Source organism: Mytilus trossulus, chromosome 6 (genome assembly GCF_036588685.1).
Source record: "Mytilus trossulus isolate FHL-02 chromosome 6, PNRI_Mtr1.1.1.hap1, whole genome shotgun sequence".
In the NCBI taxonomy this organism is placed as follows: Eukaryota; Metazoa; Mollusca; class Bivalvia; order Mytilida; family Mytilidae; genus Mytilus; species Mytilus trossulus.
In genome coordinates, this window is record NC_086378.1 from 24128971 (window position 1) to 24155686 (window position 26716).

Consider the following 26716-nt stretch of genomic DNA (forward strand, 5'->3'; position numbering starts at 1 on the left):
AAAAATTCTACTTTCCATAAAAAAAAACCTTCTCAAAACTGTTGACAAGAATTTAAGACAGCTGTTTAAATTAATTTCTCATTCAAATTTGACTTTGGAAGTTAAAGAGATCATCCTTTCTGATGCAGACCAAGAAAGGAAAAAAATCAATCAGTTAAAATTTTAATTTATTCTTCATGATTTTTCATATTATTTTTCAATTTGCTGAACAACTCCTGTTCAATTACAAATACAAATACAATTTTGCCTCCTTTTCCCTGCTCCTTACAGTAGCTACTTCCACAACATAACTAGATTCTCGTACTGGAGCCAGGGTTAGGGACTGAGGAAGTGAGGGACGACCGTCCGTCCAATGGGTTATAAATTCTCGGACCCGTTAATCCTTGTATTTTTTTTAGCCTCCGTAACTTGGTCGGACTTGCGAGACGGCCTTTTTGATGCCTTTCATGGTCTCGCACTTTCCGACAGTGAAGCCATGTATATCAAGCGATGTTTGTGACCACAATTATGTGTACACTTCCGAAAAGAAATCAAAACTGGTTCTACTTCTTCATAAAATTAACGGTAACCAGTCACTGAAGTCGTCCTAAAAACCAACCGTCTAAAACACACAAGATGTCAAGCGGGCAGTTACGAATTAATATCTTCCGACGCTAAAATGACTTTAATGTTCAATTTTTTTTTATTATTTTCTGTTATGATTATATTTTATTCAGTCTATGCAACATAAATCAATCAATAATTACCAAAATTTGACATTTTCAAAACACGTGGTACTGAAAGTTTTCGCGCTTTTTTTTATTCTGAACAATCGGTTATTAGGGAGACCGTCAAAACTGGTTTACGGAATTTTTGAAAGGAAGAGAGTGTCAGTTTATTAATATCGATTGCGTTGAGTGATATTTTGCGTTAACTTACGGTAACGATTAAAAAAGTGCACACAGATATGCACTAGACCGGTCGGACTATCGGCAGTGTACGTTTACTTGTCCGAGCTTATTTAAACTAGACTCGGGCTTCGGGCTACGCTTAACGTCGCAGACTGATTATGACATGGGATAGGGTGATCAGTCTTTTAAAGCTGACTATGCAGCATGGGCTTCGCTCATTGTTGAATGACATACAGTGACCTATAGTAGTTATTTTCTGTGTCATTTGGTTTCTTGTGGAGAGTTGTCTTATAGGCAATCATACCACATCTTCTTTTTTATATGATCAAAAAGTTTCAGAGTGGATATATTTATGTGCTAGATATGATCTCCCCCAAGTCTGAAGGATACACATCAAGTTTTAATACTATAAATGAAGTGGTTTTTCCGTTTATTATATATAAATAGGTCAACATTTATCAGTACTTACATTGAAATTTGTCTGACAAGCACCTGCTTCTGGTAAAAATTGCATGATGTTCCAGTTCATTTCTATCTCAGGCTAAAATTAGATATATATTTAATAAGATGATTTTGTTATATGCAATACAATCCCTCTTTCAAACTACTTTACAAATTAATTAATGCAAAATTCAAATTTGTTTAATAAATGTATTATGATCAAAAATGAATTCAATTTAAAATTCAATTATAAATTAAAATAATGTTTAAAACTTTCTTTTAATGGACTAAATGCATTTTAAAAATCTGGTGGCAACTGTGTCTTTTGACACCTACTTATTTAACACTGAGTTATAAATGTAAGGTATTTGTTCAGAAGTCATGTTAAAGAGTGCATCCTATAAAGGAAGTATGTATACCAACCTCGTCATCTTCATTAGATTTGTTAAGGACCTCCACCTCATCGTCAGGTTTATCTGTGTCATCCTCCTCTGTATCAGTATCTTCCCTCATGGCCTCTTTATCAGGGTCTGGCTGGCTCTGTTCTAGTGGTTGTTCTGATGGCAACTTTCCCTTTATACCTCCATGGTTTGCCTGAAATAAATATGCTGCTTTATTCATTTAAAATCAATCTTTAAATGTATACATATGTAATAGGTACAATATTTGCAAAAACATATGTAATCCAAGGTATTTTTTAAGATAAATTATTTTTACAGAGCAACCAAAAGCTATGAGGTATGTTGTTTCATAGTCATTTACATGCAGCTGAACAATTCAGCTAATGTGATAACATGGCTGTTTTCATGTGCCATACACATTCCTCTATTATATTACCATAACCCAGGTACATTATATTACCATAACTCAGGTACAAGTAAACTATCAAGAAAATAAAACTAGATGTCCCTGAAGAAAATCTGCTGGTTCTTACTATTATTTCTATTGAAATATACCAAAATTGTGTCTTTCTTATGCTGAATTTGGTAGACAAAATCTTCAGACCACCACTTTTAGAGAAATTTGCAATAAAGGGGATACCATGTATTAGCTGTACTGTTATGTGGGAAATAATGGTGAGGAATATATTTTGAACTAAGGTCAAACAAGTGAAACTGCGAGCTACTGCTCACTGATGACACCCCCGCCCTAAGTGGATAATATTAATAGTGTAAAAATATACATGTTCGGTAAACAGGAAGTTGTGGAGTGATGAATCTGAAAAGCATCACACAGTATAGCTGACTTGTTATATAAATCCTGAAACCAAATTTCAGAAATCCTTGTATTGTAGTTCCTGAGAAAAATGTGACGAAAATTTTCAACTTGGCTATCATGTGTAAAATCATACAAGTGTTTGGCAAACAGGAAGTTGTCAAGTGATCAATCTGAAAACACATCACACGGTATAGCTGACTTAGATAAACCCTGAAACCAAATTTCAGAAATCCTTGTATTGTAGTTCCTGGGAAAAATGCGACGGAAAATATTCATGGGACTGACGAACGGACTGAAGGAAGGACAGACAGAGGTAAAACAGTATACCCCCCTTTTTTTAAAGCGGGGGTATAATCATGAAAAAAAGCCCTATGGTAAATTCAATTGTTAAAAATCATTATCATGGCAAAAGAAACTTGAAACTAAAAAACTTATGAACCTGTTGAATCCTAGCAAACACAAACATTAAAAAAAACTTTAGATGATCACAGTTTAATTCCATTCCAACTTTTCATCAAACACAGTACAACACATAATTCAGACTCCAAACAAACCAGTCTTTGTTATTCCTCATTTATTTTATGTCAAGTGCTAAGTGAAGAAGTAGCAAATACAAATTTAAGAGTCTTTGATTTGAGCAACAAGGTCAATCTTTGGTCAGTCACTAATGAACATAAGTAAAAGAAAGATTTTTATAAGGAAGCTTGCCATTATGGTGCTAAACACCAGTAAAATCTAGTATAAATCCTATTAGGTACAGAATAGTAAGATTGATTGATTGATTGTTAATAGATATAGGAAGATGTGGTGTGAGTGCCAATGAGACAACTCTCCATCCAAATAACAATTTAAAAAGTAAACCATTATAGGTTAAAGTACGGCCTTCAACACAGAGCCTTGGCTCACACCGAACAACAAGCTATTCAGGGCCCCAAAATTACTAGTGTAAAACCATTCAAACGGGAAAACCAACGGTCTAATCTATATAAACAAAACGAGAAACGAGAAACACGTAAATATTACATAAACAAACGACAACTACTGAACATCAGATTCCTAACTTAGGACAGGTACAAACATTTGCAGCGGGATTAAACGTTTTAATGGATCCAAACCTTCTCCCTTTTTCTGAAACAATAGCATAACATCACAACATAGAAAAACACACGATAAAATATCAATTGACGGACTTAACTCAATCAAAAAACGTATGATTACACAATGAACGAATTTTGATCTGCAATATCTGAATACAAATGCACAGTTAATTAAATATTAGAGACAAACATTCATGACCAAAAAGCTAACAAACAAATTCAAACAAAGCCATGGCAGGACATCACTGAGAAATATTTAACCAATCAATATTCAGTTTAGAAGAAAAAAAACGGTTTAAAAAAAATAATTATAATCTTGAATGTATGTTTTAGGAACACTATTAGTTACATCCTCTCTGCAAATTATTAATGGTGGAAGAAGCTGAGGTTACTTGAAAAGTCCCCAGACCTTCAGTGGGAAAACTGACAAATTATTATGGTGACTTGAAAAACACCGGTACCACTCAGATTACAATTCTACCTTGACAGGTAAGTTTGTATCTAGCCTATAAAATACTTATTTAGCCTTGAGAATTGAAAGGTCAGTTTATCCCATTCATACAAAAAAAGTTGGTAAAATTGGCTTCATGCCATTTACCTTGTCCAAAATTAAGGTCACTTTATTGTTATTGTGATATTGTTAAAGTACAAAAGAACCCTATATTCTGACCAATGCTTAAACTTTGTGCATCTTGATTCAATTGTTTAAAATATGTAAATGTTGAATTTTAGGGGTTACTTTCTGCCTTTTTTTTAAATGTTAGTTTTCTTTTCAGATATCAAAAAAACTATCGGCTTGACTTTATAGAAATAGACTATACTTGCAGGTTCTCTTGTTTTTTGTTGACACCAAATTCTAACGGATTATTAAATTTAGTTGCAAAATATTTTAAACGAGAGCTGATTTTTTTTTTTATCTTTTAATGTGAATTGAAGGTTAAATAATTATAATGTGAATTAAAATGAAGAAAACATCTTGGTCCCAAAAAAAAATTCCAAATATTAATTTATTATAATACTAAAATAAGTTCATATAGAATAAACTTTCTAAGATTTGATTGATTCCTTTTAAATTGAAATCTCAAGCCACTGTTTTGCATGTTTAGGTCATGTCCCAACAAAAAATCAATAAATATGACAGTACAATGTACTCTAAGCACAAACACATAAGGTCACTGTGAAATAGACATCTAGGGCAGGAGCAAACTGCCAGTTTGACTAGATCTCTAGTGTAAAACCAGTTTGACTAGATGTCTAGATTATTCTTGGAATAACAATGGTGTGGCCTATATTTTGGCAATGTAAATAACATGAGGACCTGGATGGGTTTTTTTAATATCTGTATTCTTTAGAGTTTTAGGGCATTTTCTTTTAATAGCCTTGAAATAACTCATTCTGTAAAATTCTCATGAAAATGATTTTACTATTTAGTCTTTCTGTTACAAGATTATTTATCAATTATGTACAATGTACATTGATCATGATTATATTATCAGTATTGCATTACAGTTACCTAAGTAACCCTTTATTTTGCACAGTTATTCTTTATACTTTTGCAGTGCAGTAAATTATTCTCTTTTCTTTATTTTGATGTTCATTTTCTCTATTCTCTATTATTTTTTGTTGCTATTACATGTATTCTCTATTCTGTAAACCCCATTCTGACCCTCATAGGTAAACTTCTTTTGTATGTATGGGATAAACTGACCTTTCAATTCTCAAGGCTAAATAAGTATTTTATAGGCTAGATACAAACTAACCTGTCAAGGTAGAATTGTAATCTGAGTGGTACCGGTGTTTTTCAAGTCACCATAATGATGGAAGAAACTGGTGTTACTTGAAAAGTCCCCAGACCTTCAGTGGGAAAACTTACAAAGTATTAATGGTGGAAGAAGCTGAGGTTACTTAAAAAGCCCCCAGACCTTCAGTGGGAAAACTTACAAATTATTAATGGTGGAAGAAACTGGTGTTACTTGAAAAGTCTTCAGACCTTCAACTGACAATCCCTTTCAAATCTATATAGTGAAAGAGTCAAATGCATTGGCTCACATCCTCAGTGTTGGTAGACAAGTGATAACTGTAGATCAACTTGACCATGTGGACAACAAGGTCCTAAGTGTAGCAAGAGGCGATTCAATAAAAATATTTACAGCGGATTTCAATGAGTACATTTTGAATGTATCTCAAGGTAATATCTTTGGTCAGCTTGCTTGTTACTTGAACTGTGAAGTCATTGTTAGGTAAGGTAAACTATCCTTCTTTAAAAGTAGCCTAGTCCTAGACAGATAGATTGGTAATCTGTCAGACTAGTCTATTCTTAAAGAAGGGTAGTTTACCTTACCTAACAATTACTTTACTGAACATTCTAGCTGCTTACAATTTCTCTATCTATAATTAACTTGGCCCAGTAGTTTCAGAGAAGATTTTTGTAAAAGATTACAAAGATTTACAAAAAAATGGTTAAAACTTGACTATAAAGGGCATTAACTCTTAAAGGGGTCAACTGACAATTTCGGTCATGTTGACTTATTTATAGATCTTACTTTGCCAACATTTATTGCATTTTAAAGTTTATCTCTATCTATAATGATATTCAAGATTATAACCGAAAACAGCAAAATTTCCTTAAAATTACCAGTTCAGGGGCAGCAACCCAACAACAGGTTGTCTGATTCATCTGAAAATTTCAGGGCAGATATATTTTTACTTGTTAAACAATTTCACTTCATGTCAGATTTGCTTTAAATGCTTTGGTTTTTGAGTAATTATAAGCCAAAAACTGAATTTTACCCCTATGTTCTATTTTTAGCTGTGGCGGCCATCTTTGTTGGTTGGCCGGGTCACGCCACACATTTTTTAAACTAGATACCCCAATGATAGTTGTGGCCAAGTTTGGTTTAATTTGGCCATGTTGTTTCAGAGGAGAAGATTTTTGTAAAAGATGACTAAGATCTACAAAAAATGGTTAAAAATTGTCTATAAAGGGCGATAACTCCTAAAGGGGTCATTTGACCATTTCGGTCATGTTGACTTATTTGTAGATCTTTCTTTGTTGAACATTATTGCTGTTTACAGTTTATCTTTATCTATAATAATATTCAAGATAATAACCAAAAACAGCAAAATTTCCTTAAAATTACCAGTTTAGGGGCAGCAACCCAACAACGCGTTGTCTGATTCACCTGAAAATTTCAGGGCAGATAGATCTTGACCTGATGAACAGTTTTACCTCATGTCAGATTTGCTCTTAATGCTTTGGTTTTTGAGTTCGGGCCAGGTGAGCTAAAAAAGGACTGCACTGTTCAAATATACTGTAAAATTTCATACCAGTCAATAGTAACATATATACCTGATCTAACCATACAAGATATTCCCAACACTGTTCATAAGTCATATCTATCAGATGGAATAGTTCTCTAGATTTTATGCTGTTAGTGATGTATTCTACATAGCCTAAGGCATCCACTAATCTTCTTTTCTTGGTACATAGAATCATTCTGTTGAAGTTGGCATACACTATTGTAGACCCTAACCTCTTGAACTCAGCAATTAACTGTAAAGAAAGGTCAATATTGATTATGGAACATTTAAGTAATTACTGATTTAACTTCATGATATAAACTCATTTTCTAAAATGATTCAACTTGTTAATAAACTGGGAAAATTATTTCAGTATTCCATGGATTGTAATCTTTTTTAGCTTTTGCTAATACTGGTTACGAATATAAAATATTTTCTTAAGATCATAATTTTGTTTAACTTCAAGTCAATAGCTATCAAATGAAATTGAAATTATATGTATAACTATATATTATGTAGATAAACAAGAATGTGTCCATAGTACATGTATGCGCCACTCGCACTATCCTTTTTTTGTTCAGTGGACCATAAATTTGGGGTCAAAAATTTGGCACTAAAATTAGAGATTATATCATAGGGAACAAGTAAGTTTCAAGTTGATTGAACTTCACCTTCTTCAAAATCTACCTTGACAAAGGTTTTAACCTGAAGCAGGACAAAAGGATGAGTTGATAGAAGAACAGACACACAGACCAATAAAATGATGCCCCTAGGTGGGGCATAAAAATTAATATGTTGAAATATTAATTAGATGCATTCTTATAATAATTGTTTGTCATTGACAATAGGTATATTAAAGATTACCTGCATAAAGACTTTCTTCATCATATTGTGTAATGTCCTCCTCAATGCTGGATCATACAACATGGCACCAGAGGATCTCAGCCACCTACAATAATATAAATAATACATTAAGGATTTAACGACAATCCAATACTGTTTATTCAGATTTTAACTTTTATCTGCAATTCTACAAGAGATATTTATATGCAGCATTTTTGTGAGGTTGCATTAATTCAATAATATTGTATATTTGACTATTTGTCTATCAAATTTGTTTGAGCATTCATTATGACAATTATAAGTTCTATCTCTCCTCAAATTATTACAAGTATCAGAAATTGTATTGAAATGTAATAAATATTGGTCATCATTTCATAATAGGTAAATATAACACAGAGAGTTTAATCTAACTTCTTTTATTTTACTACAAACATTCAAGTTACCTCTCTAGAAACATCCTCAGACAAATTTTTCTGCAGTTGAAGTCTTCAATAAAATATTTCTATCAACTTTTTTGTACAGTTGGTTCATTTTACTATTTTTATTGCCCAGTCTAAATTAACATGGCAGGTGTTGCATAAACCTGTATTCTGTCAATTTTCAAAATTGAAGCAGTTATCACTGTTGTTTTTTTTCATTTTCTAAAATTTTAAATGGATTAATAAATTACAAAAATTGCATAATCATAGTTGGAACACATACCTGTAGAAATGTATAATCTGATTGTCAGCAAATACATTGTTATAATGTGTGACATCTCTCACCCAACCTTGTACCATTCCTTTCAAAATTCTAAAAATAGAAGAATTGACATGCAATAACATGTAATGTTACATTCATAGTCTAACCTTTTGCGGAATATATACAATATAACATTTGCATTTATCTTATCTAAAAATCTTTGAACCCTGCCATAAAATTAGGCATTATTAGACAGACAGACATATTTTAATTACTGTAAACCAACTTATTTTCGCGGATACTTTATTTCGCATTTTACCCTTTCTTGACCACTTCACGGCTATTCAATTTCGCGATTATCTGATTTACTTGATGAAGTTTATTTAGGAAAGATCAAAGATATTTATATTCACGTTATGTTTCTACTCGCAAAAGTCGCGAAAATAAATCGCTCGCAAAAATAAGTTGGTTTACAGTATTATGTCACATACCAATATAAAACAATATCATACATCATAATATATAAGTATAACAATAGATGATTCAAACAATTCTACATTTGACTTGAACTTTAAACAGTTTTTCTTCAACTGCTTCAATTTATACTCATTTTTACCTGAATGTTGCTGAACACAAAGCCGTTTCATCATAGCTAGCCAGATAGGTGGCAGCACCTTGTCCCTGGACCATTTCCTCCAATGACGTCTGTGGTAAAATATCAAAACTCACAGCACTGGCACCTTCTTGGTCATTCACGTGTGCAGACTACAAGATATAGTAATACTTGATCAGCCATTATTTCAATATATTGCATTATACTTTTAAAAACAATTTCTGAGCAGAAAGTAAACAAGAATATTTCCATAGAACACAGATGCCTCACTCACACTATCATTGGACTTCAACTGCATCAAAAACTTCCTTATCCAAAAACTTTAACCTGTAGCCGCACAGATGGGCATATGAACAGAGGCAGACTGAAAAACATTATAATGCATCTAGGTGGGGCATAAAAACACTATTAATGGGAGATAACTAGGGTCAGGCATTATAAAATCATAGGATTGATTTTGGTCTTAAATTATCACCCTTCCAAAGTAACTTCTGTTATTTATATATTCAAAATGCTCACATATTATATCTCATTGAGAATTGTACGAGGCTCGGTCCATATACTGTTTTAGAATTAGCATTATATTGTTTTCTTAATATTCTTCATTATTCATGGCCTAATTCTACTGTTTAAGAATGTTTGAGTCTCCCAAAGAAAATCCCCCAAAATTGCATAGATCAAAAACTTAACTAGTAAAAAATCCTTCAACAACATTGATCCTTGTACTTTCCTTAGCATCACTGAGGGGGATAGGACCTTTATCAGGAATCCAGGATCAGGTGTTTTAAGCTCAGAATTTTGGGATTGACCCTTTTGGGATTCAGGATTTCTTTTTTCGAATTTCGGGACCCCTGGATTTCGTGTTTTTAAGCCCGGTATTTCAGGATTTCGTCTTTTTAAGCACGGGATTTCGGGATCAGGAGCTCTCCTATCTGTAATTGTTTAAACAGTATTGTCTAACTTAACACAAGAGTATGAGACAGTGTAAGTGTGTGTGTGTATGTGTTAGACCAGTACATATACCTCTAAGTGTAAGTTTGTGTTTGTGTGTCAGGTCAGTTAGATCAGTATAAATACCTCTATAATAGTATTAACAGCCAGACTAGCAATGTCAAGCTCAACACAGACTGTAGGAAAAGCTCCAGGATGATTCAATTCACAACTGGTACTCTCTTCCAATTCTGTACATAGTCTGAAATCAAACAAGGGACATATAAAAATCACTAGGAATAATGCATACAATATACAGTATCAATAGTAGACATTAACCTCCCTGATATAGATTGATTGTTGGTTGCTTACCATCCACTGCCAAATATTTCAGACATGTTCAGGTAGGGAACTAATTAACAAAAAATACATAGGATAGGTCCTGCAATATTTGGCCAACCAGGTAATGAGTTGGAAATTTGGTATGCCACTTGAAAATAAGGCTATCCTTGATAGACCTAAGTGATGCTATATAAGATCTTCACTGATGTCAAGTGAGATATTGTTTTTAGGGTGAACTGTAAAGATGTGAAATAAAAACAAGAGGCTCTCAAGAGCCTGAATCGCTCACCTTAATTCTTTTGGTTAAATCTCTCATCAATGATTATTTTGGCTTTTCAATTTATTTAAATGTTTTTGGATCAACCTATTTTCTTCAAAAGCAAAAAAAAATCATTTTCTCCTATGTTCTATTTTAGCCATAGAAGCTATGTTTCTTGACATACAAGGAAATAAAATATAAAATTTATACTAGATACTATGAAACTCATTTAGCCTAAGTTTGGCTGAAATTGATACAGCAGTTTCAAAGGAGAAGATTTTTTAAAGTAAGTCAACATGATGAACAAATTGTGAAAATAGTCTTTAAAGGGCAATAACTCCTTAAGGGGTCAATTGACAACTTTGGTCAGATAGACTTATTTGTAGATCTTACTTTGCTGAACTTGCTCACTTTACAGTTTATCTCTATCTATAATAATATTCAAGATAATAACCAAAAACAGCAAAATTTCCTTAAGATTATCAATTCAGGGGTAGTAACCCAACAACAGGTTGTCTAATTCATCTGAAAATTTCAGGGCAGATAAATCTTGACCTGATAAACAATATTACCCCATGTCAGATTTGCTCTAAATGCTTTGGTTTTTGAGTTATAAGCCAAAAACTGCATTTGACCCCTATGTTCTATTTTTAGCAATGGCGACCATGTTTGTTGATAGATCAAAACTTCGGATACAATTTATAAACTAGATACCCTAAGGAACATTCAGTTAAAGTTTGAAAGTATTTGGCCCAGTAGTTTCAGAGGAGAAGATTTTTGTAAAAGATTACTAAGATTTACGAAAAATGGTTAAAAATTGACTATAAAGGGCAATAACTCCTAAAGGGGTCAACTGACCATTTCGGTCATGTTGACTTAATTGTAAATCTTATTTTGCTGAACATTATTGCTGTTTATAGTTTATCTCTATCTATAATAATATTCAAGATAATATCCAAAAAAAGTAAAATTTCCTTAAAATTATCAATTCAGGGGCAGCAGTCCAACAACAGGTTGTCTGATTCATATGAAAATTTCAGGGCAGAAAGATCTTGACCTGATTAATGATATAACCCCATGTCAGATTTGCTCTAAATGCTTTGGTTTTTGAGGTATAAGCCAAAAACTGCATTTGACCCCTATGTTCTATTTTGAGTAAAGGCGACCATGTTTGTTGATAGATCAAAACTTCGGATACAATTTATAAACCAGATACCCTAAGGAACATTCAGTTAAAGTTTGGAAGTATTTGGCCCAGTAGTTTCAGAGGAGAAGATTTTTGTAAAAGATAACTAAGATTTACGAAAAATTGTTAAAAATAGACTATTAAGGGCAATAACTCCTAAAGGGGTCAACTGACCATTTCGGTCATTTGACTTATTTGTAAATCTTACTTTGCTGAACATTATTGCTGTTTACAGTTTATCTCTATCTATAATAATATTCAAGATAATAACCAAAAACAGCAAAATTTCCTTAAAATTACCAATTCAGGGGCAGCAACCCAACAACGGGTTGTCTGATTCATCTGAAAATTTCAGGGCAGATAGATCTTGACCTGATTAACAATGTTACCCCATGTCAGATTTGCTCTAAATGCTTTGGTTTTTGAGTTATAAGCCAAAAACTGCATTTGACCCCTATGTTCTATTTTTTGCAATGGCGACCATGTTTGTTGATAAATCAAAACCTCGGATACAATTTATAAACTAGATACCCTAAGGAACATTCAGTTGAAGTTTGGAAGTATTTGGCCCAGTAGTTTCAGAGGAGAAGATTCTTGAAATAGTTTACGACGACAGACGACGAGGACAGACGACGGACGACGACGGACGCCAAGTGATGGCATAAGCTCACTTGGCCCTTCGGGCCAGGTGAGCTAAAAAAGAAGCAATTCTTAAGAATATATGAAAACACAATCCATACATTCTGAAAGAAAAAGAAAGATATAATGTATACATGTGTATTTATACTACAGGCACAGGATATTAAGCCTTTAAACTATGACCTACAGGGGATTCTAATTTGGCATTAAAATTAAAAAGATCATATCATACCAAACATGTGTACTAAGTTTGAAGCAATTGGACTTCAACTTCATCAAAAACTATCTTGACTAAAAACTTTTAACCTGAAGCGAAACAGACGAACGGACACACAAACAAACAGACAGACCAACAGAAGCACAGACCAGAAACCTTAATGCCCCTGTACTATCATAGGTGGGGCATAAAAATAAAACTACCTATTATCATCAGCTTCTTTACCACCGAGGTCTGGTCTCTCTGTAGGGGAACACCACAGGACATGGTTATGTTTGTGTAGATGGCGGGCAAAAAATAGATCACATCCAAATAAGGTAACATCTTTGGGCATGTTACCTACAGGTATGTGAAGATAGCGGCACTGTTCCATATAACCCTGAAAAAAGTACAAAAAGTAGTTCTGATCAAATTATTGCTTTCCTCGTCTTTCATTTAATTTTCAAAGGAGTAGGTTCAGTAAGACCCCTTTTTGGCCCTAAAATATAGCAGTTTTACGAAATTCTGAAAATGTAATCTTTTAACTATTTATTGGAAGGTAGAATGCTTCTGCTACATAAATATGGGCTGTTTTTGACAATACAATGCACATATATCGAGTACTAGCATCATTACGTCATGTTAAATTACTGAAATCTTCACAATTTGAGCATATAAGTTAAATTTTAGACGGTTTCAGTCATATATGAAAGTGGCCGCATTTGTGTTCATTCATAATATTGAAATGTTAGTTGTATTTGATGATAATACATAACATATATAATGGTTGGGGATGAACACGTCTGCGGTCACTTTCATTTTTGACAAAAACCATCTGAAAAGTGACGTTTTTTGGCATATTTGATATATTTTTTATATTTAAGCTTGATTCGGAGCGTTTTTAATGACTAAATCAGTTAAAATCTTTCACATACACTAATTGAATCAATTGAAATAGACACTTAAGTGTTTAAAAAGTGTCCAAAAACTTTCGTTAGATGAACTTGAAATTTGAGGCCAAAATCGGCCCTTACCACTCCTTTGTTATGAAGCCTATTGATTTCAAACAATATTCAAATTTTGTTTAATACTAAGCCAACATTTTCAACCTCATAAATGAATAGAGTTAAATGTAAAACAGAAAATAGAGGTTACTCACCTATTCTCATAAATTATATCCTGTATCCTAGATTAACAATACCTCATACATTTCTAAAACTACTAATCATGCTAATGAAGGCTTTATTTAACCCCATAATCTTTTGTCAGATTTAAAGAAAGTTGTATTTTTGGGGCTTAAATTTTAATAGGAGCTTCAATGATACAACATTATTAAGCACTAAGTGATGAATCTATCAGTTTAACAATTACTTTATATTCTCAGTTGAAAATACAAAAAACTTTGCATTAGAACTGATATAATATTTTCTTGGGTTGTGAAAACTTACATTCAGAATAATATCCACATTAAGATAATGTTGAATCATCCTTCTACAGCCCTTCCTCTGCCAATCCAAAACATTATATAGATCCTCCCTGAAAGTATCATCAAATAAGAATCAGATTAATTGATAAATTGCAAAATAAGAAATCATTTAAGTGCATCAGAGACAGAGAACCAGTTATTCATCAAACACATAAAATATCCTTTAAAGTGAATCTCTTCAACTAAAAAATTTGAATCTTTTCTCCTAATTGTTTTTTTCTCTTTTGAGTTCATGACACAAATCCCTATACACATTTGAAAAGATAACAATAAAAGGAGCAGAGCCTTCATTGCTTTTCTATACTTCAGTCAGAGTAATGCATCAACTATGAAGCAACAAATGACAACTCAATGCTTACTCAACATATTTGATTGAAAATCTTTGCTATAATTGATATCTTTGATATCTGTCTACCATTTTTTTTCAAATTCTCTACACAACATAAATGGCAAATTTTGTTGTTATAATTGAAAAAAAGAATATTTGTGTTTTAATTCATGACAAAAGTAAATATTTATTTTCAAAATGTGCATACACATCAGTAACACATGTTTACTTACCTGTCAGTTACATGTATAGGTACCAATGGGAAATCTTGCAGTCCAGGAATGGCTGATGTTAACTTACCTGTCAGTTACATGTATAGGTACCAATGGGAAATCTAGCAGTCCAGGCATGGCTGATGTTAACTTACCTGTCAGTAACATGTATAGGTACCAATGGGAAATCTAGCAGTCCAAGCATGGCTGATGTTAACTTACCTGTCAGTAACATGGATAGGTACCAATGGGAAATCTAGCAGTCCAGGCATGGCTGATGTTAACTTACCTGTCAGTAACATGTACAGGTACCAATGGGAAATCTAGCAGTCCAGGCATGGCTGATGTTAAGTGTTGGAAATCTGTAAAAGAAAACAGCATTTATATTAAGTTAAAGAAAAACAGGTCAGTTTATTTTCAACTTATGTGTTTAAATGTCCCTCTGGTATATTTAGCCTCTCTTTAAATGAGGTCAGGCATAATTATGTGAATCTGACAGAAACTTTACCACTTCTAATAATAGTCGTTTTACTTGAATATAACACAAGATCAGCCATTGTAATTTTGTACTGTGGATCCTTATATATTTGTGGGTACCAATTTTTGTGGATTGAGGAAGACTTGCATTTTCATGGATATTAAATTTTGTGGTTTTGGCAAAGTCTGCATACATTCCTATAGAAAATTTGTAATTCTTTGTACATTTGAATTGTAGTTTCCATGTTCCAACGAAATCCACGGAAATTGGTATCCAACAAATTTATTTAACACCAAGAAAGATTGTTCCATTATTCACTTACTTTCATCTTTATACCATACCTTGTGGAGATTGTACAGCTATGAATGTTGGTCCCCGTTTTTCATCTTTATATGATGATAATGTTCTCTGTATGGCTCTGTACACATTTCTGACATCTTTCTCTAACTTAGCATCAAAGGTATGATGAGCCTGCGGTAGAGTTTCCTCATCTCTTCCTTCAGTTACTCTGAAATATATACACACAATTTTGACATTCTTTTCATTATTTTATACATTAATAGCAATGAACAGGAAGAAAAATGTCCTCAGGTCAAAATTGACAATCTTATATGCCCACCATAAACGCTGGGGAAATTTTCACTTCTTGTTTCATGGTATGCTGTTCATTTTCTTTACTTGCATTGTCACTTCATTGAACCATGGATAATGTCTGCTTAGAAGTTTTTTTTCATAGTTTCTAAGCAAGGCATTGTTTCATTTTCAGAAAAACAGAAGGGCTAGAGTAAAATATTGATCAGTTTACAAATTTCTGAAAAGATCCTTTCTTAAATGGTTCCAAATGTATTGATAAAAAGATTTCCAGTGGCAACTTTCTTCTGGTTCTAAAAATAGCTGCAAGTATAACTAAAACACTAAAAGATTTTGAAATTTGGCAGAACTATTAATTTTAATTCAATCTAAAATAGATAATTATAAATGTTTACCTGGAGTTTCTTTCAGCATTATACAAGGCTGGCAGGTTGGGCAGTTGGTCACTACGGACAGTGTCCACAACAAACATGTTACATTTCTTGGACATTGGTGAGAACAATCCAAAGATCATTTTACTTCCACTGTAATATAAATACAAGTCTTAAGTCACAAATACATAATTTGGGTTTTTATCTCCTTTTATCATATTTGTTGAAAATTAATAACACCTTTTAAAATGATTAAATTACACTGCAGTCTCAGCATTTGCATGGTTTTTATCAGGACCTAGAGCATAAAAAACAACCCTCTCAAAATGCATCAATATTTGTCCATTTGCACAAGGTTTTTTTAAATATTGACATCATTTATTTAAATTTTGTTTAATAAAATTGAAAGTAAAAAAAAAGAATATTTTGTTTTGCTCTTATTCCTTTGTATTAAGAAGGGGAAATAATATTCTTGATACTAAGTAAAAATAATTAGTATATAGCAATGATTAAACTTACCAAACATGATGATATAAATACAGATGTTTCATAGATCCTGGCTGTATGTATGAGAACTGTGCCATAGTTCTAAAGTCTAAGTTCTCCATGTCAAATGTATCAGTTTCCTAAAAGAAATAGATTATCAGGTTAAACTATGTCAATGATGCTTGTTTAGCCAAACAAGGAAATGATGCTTGTTTAGCCAAACAAGGAATATAAAGAAAACCAATGACATCTGATTACATATAAACTTCACTTAATTCAATATCCTTTAAATCAATGATTTTTTAACTGTTCATGCTGTTTTTGGTTTATAAATTAAAAGATAATATCTCAAGCACGACACATCACAATGTTATAAACAAATATGTGAATTAAAGTGAGTGTGTCTCATCCGGATGAAAAATATGACTGAAGTAAAAGTATATGGCAAAGACCCCTCAAATATGAATTTCAAAATCATTTGCTTACAAAAAATTAAGAAAACAAAACCCCATAGTCTCTCAGTACAAACGAGCTACATAAGCATAACAACTTTTTTCCCTTGACCTGTTGTTAAGAACTTTTTTGAAGTGAAGGGAGGGAGGAGGGCACTTTAATCAAAATTTGATAGTTGGTGGTTATTTTAAGAAATAATTTAGAGGAAATATCTAATTAAAATGTATGCATGGTAGGGTCAAATAAAAAGTGCCTTCTGACTCCCCATACATTTATTTTTGGAACAGCCCTAATCTGAGCAGAAATTTCAAATGTGTATTTCATATTGACCCTCGATTTTTTAAAACAATGAATTGTAATATCTTAAGTAGGAAACATTTGTTCATTGTGATAATAAATATTCTATTCTATTATGTGTTATTCAAAATGATTTATATTTAGGCAATTTTTTCACTTATAAATACAAATCAAATCGAAATCTGTTGGTTTACACCATACAAAATCTATTGTCAGAGGAGGACAAATATGTGAATAAGTGTGCTTGCTTTTTGTATTGATTATTGTACTTTGAATGAGTATGCCACTACCCGTAAAAAAACTTGTGACCTAGACCAACTATTGTACCTACCCGTCCAGACATATATCTTGCAAAATCTCTGTTGACTGTGACAACACAACCTAATCTGACAAGAGCTCTAAACAATAAAGGCACTTGTGTTTCATATACTCCCTCTATATCAGGAGAAGATAAATCTGCACTTATTTCACTGAAAGAAAATGACAAGAATTTACTACATATTTAATCAGTTCCTTTAATGATACCTAAAATCATATATATTTGAAGATGTAAAACCTTTTTCTTAATAGAAATATACCTTCTTCATAGAATTTTTTAAGCCCAAGTGTATAAAATGGCCACTGTCCAAAGTATGCTGATTTTTACCTCTAAATTAAACAGCAGAGATGCTGAAGCAATCAGAGAACATTTTCTGTGGTTATCATCAACTTATGGGAAAATTCTCTGCCAGTTTGTTTGTCAAGATAGATTCTTTTTTACCATAGTCAAGTCTTAAAAACTTTAAATTATATGATATATTCTGATTCATACACTCAATTTCATTCAATTATATTTCAACAAGGTCAATTAAATTTGAAATTTATTCTATGGGAGTTTTTTTAAATGGTGAAAGTGTAAGAGAAATTCTCAAATTACTTCCATGGAAGGTTATCCAATTTTCAATTTGATGTTATTTTTTCCCCCCTAAATAAATCTTACTTGATATGTTCTAGATAATCTGCCTCTGGAACAGCATATTGGTATAAATTCATCACAGGATGGGATCTAGGTAAGGTCTTCATCACTTTCTTCCATACTAAATTCGAAACATTTCAGATTAAAAGAGATATTGGGTAAATGTCAATGAGAGAGCACCAAAATAACTTAAAATAATTTCAATTATTGTGTTTTTTCAAACTCTTTTTAGTTTTTTAAACTTGCTATTTTCCCAAAATATTATGAGCATATTTCAGAAATAAGATTGAAACATGTCAAACAGAATAACTATTCAAATTTAGCAAAGAAAACATGTTTACATATATACATGATACATGGAGTTTTAAAAACACAGAGTTGATAAGTTCTTTGTTGTTATTGTTGTGTTTTTTTTATTTACCTTCCTATTACTGCCTTTTGGGAAGCGTTTTGCTTTGCTCTCACATAGTTTATGAGGGCTTGTTGTACAGCTCTCTCGCATAGTTTATGAGGGCTTGTCGTACAGCACTCTCACATAGTTTATGAGGGCTTGTCGTACATCATCTTTTAAAGACGAAACACACACCTGGTGTAAAATACAAAACTTTGATTTTGGCAAGTTTTTTTATATATTTGATTTGGGCGTAGAATTTGTTCCTTATACTTACATGCTCCTTCACCTTCCTTTGGAGATTTCTGGTTCACATAAAATATTCTGGGTATATTCAGCTTCATAGCATGTAAGTCATTACCAATCAAGGCCCATAACTTGTACTGTCCTGGGTGACCTGTCTCCATCAGCTGTTGGGAGTAAAAATAGAGCATGTAAATCATTACCAATCAAGGACCATAACTTGTACAGTCCTGGATGACCTATTTCCATTAGCTGGTGGGAGTAAATAAACATTTTAAAGTGATTGTCAAGCACTTGCACTGCAACTATTATACCAAAAATTGAAACAGATTACAGGACCTTTTTACCAGCTAGATCAATTTTGGTTTATATAAAGGTAGTCTTCAGTAAGTTCTTTTGGGGGTCCTTAACTACATGTCATAAAAAAAAATAACCGTTATGATCACTATATCCTACCTGAACTATCTGCCAAGGGAGGTCCATAATACTTCTTGCTGTCCTCCTTAAAAATCCCCCAAGACCAGTCCTAGTAGAGGTAGCCACACCCATGGGTACATCCCCAAAGTCAATCCTTCTTTTCTTTCTATTTTGTTTATCCTTGGCCTGCAGCTGCCATTTTTTCTTGTGATATTCCAACCAAACCTTTCTGTCATCCTTTTAAAATATAGTATCAATATCATAATTATAATAAATTAACATTACAGAATACGAAGAATTCATATATGCAAATTCTACAGGGATAAAAATCAGCCAGTTGTGGGCAAACCATTCTCATTTTTTGGGGATTAAATTACAATAACTTAAGAGCTACATTTGTCAAATCATATATTCTATAAAAAGAGGAACAGATATAATATAAACTTTACTAGCATCCAGAAACTGCTTTACTTTTATTGCTAGCTTAAAATAGAGAGAAAACACATTTTAGATGAAAATTTTGGTAATTGATTTATTTTGTTTGTTGCACTATTGTTAATGATGTTGAATGTGACTTATAGATCCATAGGGCCAGGATTCACTATTTTTAAAAAAGACATGTCCTTATAATAATATTGGTTTTATCTATTAAAGCTATTTGCATTGTTTCATGTATGTTGTTTTAGACTTCCAATCAATGAATCAACATTTGTAATTTCATGGATGTTTTTCTAAGTGTCCCAATCATGTTTTACACATATTGATTGATTGTTGGTGTTATAACTCCACTTTTGGGCTTTTGTGTGGTGGCCAGTTTTTATTGGCGGAGGAAGTCTAAATGCCTGTATAAAAACCAACAACATTCAATAGGAAAACTGACAATCCTAGTTAATTAAGATTTGAATAGAGTGCACCCAAACACAGGCGGGTTTGACCTCACAACCTCAGTGTTGACAAGCTGTTTAGAAATACTTAGCCACTGGGGCCCCTCTTTGAATTATAAGCTGTCTATATGTTGGTCATTATTTTTTGGCTCAAAATCTAACTTTGTTGTTACCTTGGTATTGCCCATTGGTGGAACAGGCCCTAAGATTTCTTTCCATGTCTGACCGGACTGTGTGTCATTCTGACTTTGTTCACTGTTCTCCATACTTCGTTTACGTTTATGTGATAGAGCCATTCCATTCAATGTCTGCTTTTTCCCGCCAAAATCTTCCATATCTGCTACACCATTTGTTTGTTCACTATCGTCTGCAAACAAATCTTTCTGGGAGGACGGCTGGTGCTAAAAAAAAGTTTAAAAAAAATACATGAAGAACAAGTCCATTGGATACAGATGGTGCCCCACTTGCATTTAACCATATAAAGGGACATAACCTAAGAACATTAAAAGTGATGCAACCCAAATTTCAACTTTATCTGTGTTTTGTGGTAATAAGCATTGTGTAGCAGTCTTAGTTGTGATAAAGTAAAGTATGGAAGCCAATTGTATAACATATCAACAGACAATGGTAATTATTGTTGCCCCTCATCTGTGTTGGTGGCATAAAAATGGGAATGGAAATCATTTATACAGCTATTATTGGGCGTTTAGACATAAAAGTGCTGCCAAATATTTAGCCACTATATCTACAAATGTATCAACTGATACATTGCGTCTATGGTTGACAACCATATTGCCAAATTTATCATTTCATTGGATAACTACAAGATGCTTATCCAGATATATTCCTTATATATCACTATCACTTATTATATCTCTTCTATAAATAGTTTCCAGATTTATCTCTCCTATGAGTACTGTAAATTCAGAAATTATTGAGTGCATTTTAGTATATTGTGATTTTGTCATTAAAGTCGTTTTAATTTTTGTGATTCTGAGAATAATCCTGTTTTAAAATTCATATAAAAAAATTCAAAATGCAAGTTTAAATTATTGCGATATACCGGTCACATTTTTCGCAATAATAAAAACATCACAAGAATTTCTGAATTTACAGTAGTTACCAGATTTAACATTATGCATATCATGTTGTTTTAATTTGTAGTGCCACCCCTTTTGTATCTCAGTTATTTGAAATATTTATACTCAGCTTAAAAAAAAACATTTCAAAAGTGTTATTACCTGCAACATTTTTTTCTGAGCTGGAGCAAATATTTCACTGATTTTCTTCTGTTTAAATACATCATTTCTTTCTAACATTTTCTTGTGCAGCCAATCAGGATGTCTCACTCTTGGAACAGGATTAGATACCTAGAAAATAAAATAATATCCTATTTATGGACTGCATTTCTATTTCTATTGTCAAAGCAACAATAACAAGTTATTGATAGAAGTACATGTATGTCAACTTAAGATTGTAGGTAAAGTCACCCATCTCCTTGGCCACATTGACCAACACAAATTTTTAATACCATAAATAATCACATTTTTTATGACAGATGTCTTTACTTCAAATATTTATTGGCAGTTCAAATTTTCCACCCTTAGTCATGGAAGACTTGAATCAGGTCTTACAGCTAATTTCCTAATGCATGTAAAGCAAAACTCTGGTTGGCTTGCTTGCTTTGTTTGTATAATTGTTTATACAAGCTTTGTAAATAAGATTGACATATTTAAACAATATATATAGGCAAAGTTTAACCTGTATATATAATATTTGAATTTAATTGGGTGTTATCCTAATGATTGTACAATATAAACACAAAGCAAGCAAGCTAACTAAAGTCTTGCTCTACAAGCTTTAGGAAATTAGCTGTAACATAAAAGATATTTTGTATGGACCTCCATTAAAATATAATTTTTCTTAGTTATGTATCTTATATCTGCACCATAACATTAAATATTTGAGCTGTACTGATCTTTGTTGGTATAGAGATAAATATACTGCAGCTGTGCTATTTGAGCAGTCAAATTGCATTGACGTATATTCATATGTCATATACAGTCACTGACCGTATATCACCTTGTTTATGACGTTGACAATGCGTTTCCGTAGATTATTATTTATGACATCAATAAAACATACAGGTTAATTTTATGTCGTCCGCTTCAAATTTTAAAATGATGTTTTTTACCCTAAATATTTCATTTAGAACAGTTTTAAGAGCTGCAGCATATAAAGAATAACCATACATTGTCTCGAAATATCAATCGGTTATTTGTACTCGGCTGGAAACAGGTAAAAATGCTCGGCCCAGCCTAGCTTTTACCTGTTTCTAAGCCTCGTACAAATAACATTGATATTTCGAGACAATGTATGGTTATTCTATATTTATCATGTTTTTGTTATACAAACAATCTAATCTTTCTTATTTACCTGTTGTAAAGCTGCAGGAATGGTGATAATTTTCTGTATAGTACCACCCAACCTCTCAAGGTAATAATCCCAGTCTAATATCTGTAAATAGAATATGAATGAGTTTACAGCATACTATAATCCTTTCAAGGCTATATTTTTATACAAAAAATAGATATACAACAAATTGTCTATGGTGGATTAAATGATTTTCATATTTCATGTTTAATCCCTGCCATATAAAAGAAACTTTAAAAACGTTTAAATACACTGCAATTGTCTGATGTTCAGTCATGTCAGTGGTTGTCGTTTATTGATGTGATTCATAAATGTTTTTCAGTTCTCGTTTTTTACATAGATTAAACTGTTGGTTTTTCTATTTGAATGGTTTTACACTTGGTCATTTTTGTAGGCCCGTTATAGCTTGCTGTTTGGTTTAAACCAAGGCTCTGTGTAGAAAACCGTACTTTGACCTATAATGGTTTACTTTTAAAAATTCTGACTTGGATAGATAGTTATTACATTGGCACTTATACCACATCTTCCAAAATCTATTTGAACTAAAAATTCCATCAAACTCAAAGATGGAATAATTTCTGATACTGATCTCTTTAACCATTTTCTCACCTATCCTGCTTTTAATAGCTACTGCAGGCAATAGATCATAAACAAACACTTACATCTCTGATATCTATTTCTCCTAGATCATGCGTCTTTAACCACTTGCGGAGGAAATGTCTCTTAACCCCTGGTTCTGCTTGGAATATAGCCAATGGGATAGCCCTTTCTGTAACAGGTGCTCCATCTGGCTTTCTCGATATGACATAACGACAACTTAATCCAGCATCTTTCACCATCTGATCTCCTAAAAACTGTAAAACAAGAAAGTTTAATGATCATATGATAATACAAATATTTCTTTATAAACTGCTGAGTTTGCTTTAATAGTCATAACTGCCAGACCCTTAGGCGACACTAAAGGATTTATCCTATCTATTACAGTACTTTGTTATGTACATGTATGTACTGTGGATTCATTTATTTTTGTGGTTTGAGGAAACTTGCATATTCACGGATATTGAATTTCGTAGTTTTGACAAAGTTTGCATACATTTCTTTAGAAAATTCTTATTTGTTGAAAGATTAAATTTGTGGATCCCTGTACCCACGATATACATGAAAATTTGTATTCAACAAATATAGATAAATTTTCTTATGATACCTTAATATCAAATAAATAGTTCTACTGGGTATATAAAATACATTTTATAGTCAGGTTAAGAAATTTGTATAACTTTATAAACAATTATGACATTTCAGTTTTGACAATTTTGATTGACAATTTTGAATATTCACCTTTTTTAAAGCCCATAATTGTACATGTATATTATCTCATGAATATAAACTAGTTGAAATGTAAATAAATAAGGCCACACTTAAAAATATTTTGGTTTGCCCAAACCCTACCCAAAGGTTAAGACAGTGGGTAGGTAGGTAGGCATTTTCTTTCTTTTTTTTTTCAAAAAAAGAAATTGAAGTATCAGATGTTTATTAGTCTTCATGTCTATTTGATTAAAAAATTAAAGAACCTTAGTGAGCACGCTCACATACCCCACGTCCCCACATTGTCATTGGAGAAATTAAATAAGTGTTAGGAAAAAAATTGTATAAGAAAAAATATTGAATAATAATTTCCTGTCAATATCCACATCTACATGCATAGTATGTCCTTATTATTTACAAAATTTCATGAAATTCTGTTGTGTGGTTTCAGGAGTTGAGATGACAAACTGTTGCAGAAGTACATTGAAGCAAATAAGTTCAAAGGGGCGCAACTCCTAGAAAAAAAAATTAATCAATATTTGTTGTTGAAATGCACATCTACGTAGTATGTCCTTTATCTACAAAGTTTCATGAAATTCTGTTGTGTGGTTTGAGAGGAGTTGAGGTGACAAACTGTTGAAGTAGTACCTTAAAGCAAATAAGTTCAAACAGGTGTAACTCCTAGAAAAAAAATTGAATGGTAATTTCCTGTCGATATGCACATCTACATAGTATGTCCTTATTATCTGAAAAGGTTTCATGAAATTCTTTTGAGTAGTTTCAGAGGAGTTGCGATGACAAACTGTTGCAGTATTATATTAAAGGGGGCGTAACTCCTAGAAAAAAAATTGAATCGCAATTTCCCGTCAACATGCACAACTACATAGTATGTCCTTATTATCTGAAAAGGTTACGTGAAATTCTGTTGTGTGGTTTGAGAGGAGTTGCGATGACAAACTGTTGCAGTAGTACATTAAAGTAAATAAGTTCAAAGGGGCGTAACTCCTAGAAAAAAATTGAATCGCAATTTCCCGTCGATATGCACAGCTACATAGTATGTCCTTATTAACTGAAAAGGTTTCCTGAAATTCTGTTGAGTAGTTTCAGAGGAGTTGCGATGACAAACTGTTGCAGTAGTACATTAAAGTAAATAAGTTCAAAGGGGCGTAACTCCTAGAAAAAAAATTGAATCATAATTTCCCATCGATATGCACAACTACATAGTATGTCCTTATTATCTGAAAAGGTCTCGTGAAATTCTGTTGTGTGGTTTGAGAGGAGTTGCGATGACAAACTGTTGCAGTAGTACACTAAAGTAAATAAGTTCAAAGGGGCATAACTCCTAGAAAAAAAATTGAATCGCAATTTCCCGTCTATATGCACAACTACATAGTATGTCCTTATTAACTGAAAAGGTTTCGTGAAATTCTGTTGTGTGGTTTGAGAGGAGTTGCGATGACAAACTGTTGCAGTAGTACGTTAAAGTAAATAAGTTCAAAGGGGCGTAACTCCTGGAAAAAAAATTGAATCGCAATTTCCTGTCGATATGCACAACTACATAGTATGTCCTTATTATCTGAAAAGGTTTCGTGAAATTCTGTAGAGTGGTTTGAGAGGAGTTGCGATGACAAGAAACAGGACTGAGGGACGGACGGACCGACAGACTGACGGACGGACCGACGGACTGACGGACGGACTGACGGACGGACTGACAGACGGACGGACGGGTCAAAACATTATACCCTCCGCAACTCGTTGCGTGGGGTAAAAAAACTTCTTCAAATCAGGACAATAAAAGAATTTGAGTAGGCAGCTTTTTTCTGGATAGGTATCGTTTGGGCAAACAAACCTATTATTTATTATGGCCTAACCAATGAACATGTGAACTATAAACAACTCTATGTTAGTTTTTCTGTCATGATAACACATGAACAAACAAATAAAATATCAATAGAAATACTAGAAATACAAAGTTTAAAAATGAAATGATTACCTCAGCCAACCTCTTAGCTGTGCTGATTGAGGTTGATTTCTGACTCCCATAATCCTCTAGACTTCTGGACATTCTACGATTCTCAGCGATTAGCTCAAACAGTTCTGAATCTGGCATGTTAGCTGCCTGGCTATATAGAACATCTAACCAATAGTCAGCTACTCTGGCAACTGCAGCATAACATGTCTCTAGTGAATCACCCTTTAGAAAGGCCTCAAATACCGAAGACTGGAATATCTTGATTAATTGCAACTCACCATTTCTTTTAATTTCAAATCCCTAAAAAAATAGCATTTAATGCAATCTGAATTCAACAGTAAATAAATTTTGGTTATGGCTAGTTTTTCAACATATTGTAAAAGAAAGGATATGTGGTGAATATGAAAGAGACTTTTCCTATATAACTTGAAAATGATCAATATGTCAAAGGAACATTGCTTTCATTGCAGTTCTTCATCTTGATTGTAGCATCTATAACACGTAAAAACAAAACATGTTCTTTTAATAAAATTTAATTCTACAAGTAAAGACAATCTGAGCAGGTTTTATCAGAATTTACACTATTTATAATTGTATTAATTGATTGATTGTTGGTGATTAATACCCAGGGGTTGAATTTAAGCTTTTTTGTGTACTGGCCAGCTGGACCAGTGGGCTGAAAAATCTCCTGGTCCAGCTGCAAATCTACTAGTCTTGCAAAAATGACATTCATTTGACAAACACTCATATAAATATTAGATTTTTACTTTTCATTATCA

The 26716-nt window shown here is 32.7% G+C and overlaps 1 protein-coding gene across 3 annotated transcripts in view; it reads right to left on the reverse strand.

Annotated features, from left to right (window-relative positions):
- LOC134720959 (DNA polymerase epsilon catalytic subunit A-like) overlaps positions 1-26716 on the reverse strand; it is a 61890-nt gene that overhangs the window by 11563 nt on the left and 23611 nt on the right. For all 3 annotated transcript variants that reach the window (XM_063583578.1, XM_063583577.1, XM_063583579.1), the window contains exons 23-44: positions 25959-26237; positions 23323-23514; positions 22664-22744; positions 21469-21597; positions 20401-20628; positions 19383-19580; positions 18961-19093; positions 18317-18413; positions 17669-17807; positions 16621-16727; positions 16126-16254; positions 15481-15647; positions 14951-15023; positions 14084-14171; positions 12860-13035; positions 10161-10275; positions 9087-9235; positions 8492-8581; positions 7811-7895; positions 6996-7199; positions 1755-1925; positions 1360-1431 (exon numbers count right to left, since the gene is read on the reverse strand). In XM_063583578.1, coding sequence (XP_063439648.1) covers positions 1360-1431; positions 1755-1925; positions 6996-7199; positions 7811-7895; positions 8492-8581; positions 9087-9235; positions 10161-10275; positions 12860-13035; positions 14084-14171; positions 14951-15023; positions 15481-15647; positions 16126-16254; positions 16621-16727; positions 17669-17807; positions 18317-18413; positions 18961-19093; positions 19383-19580; positions 20401-20628; positions 21469-21597; positions 22664-22744; positions 23323-23514; positions 25959-26237 — 3102 coding nt within the window. The remainder of the gene's footprint in view (positions 1-1359; positions 1432-1754; positions 1926-6995; positions 7200-7810; positions 7896-8491; positions 8582-9086; positions 9236-10160; positions 10276-12859; positions 13036-14083; positions 14172-14950; positions 15024-15480; positions 15648-16125; positions 16255-16620; positions 16728-17668; positions 17808-18316; positions 18414-18960; positions 19094-19382; positions 19581-20400; positions 20629-21468; positions 21598-22663; positions 22745-23322; positions 23515-25958; positions 26238-26716) is intronic.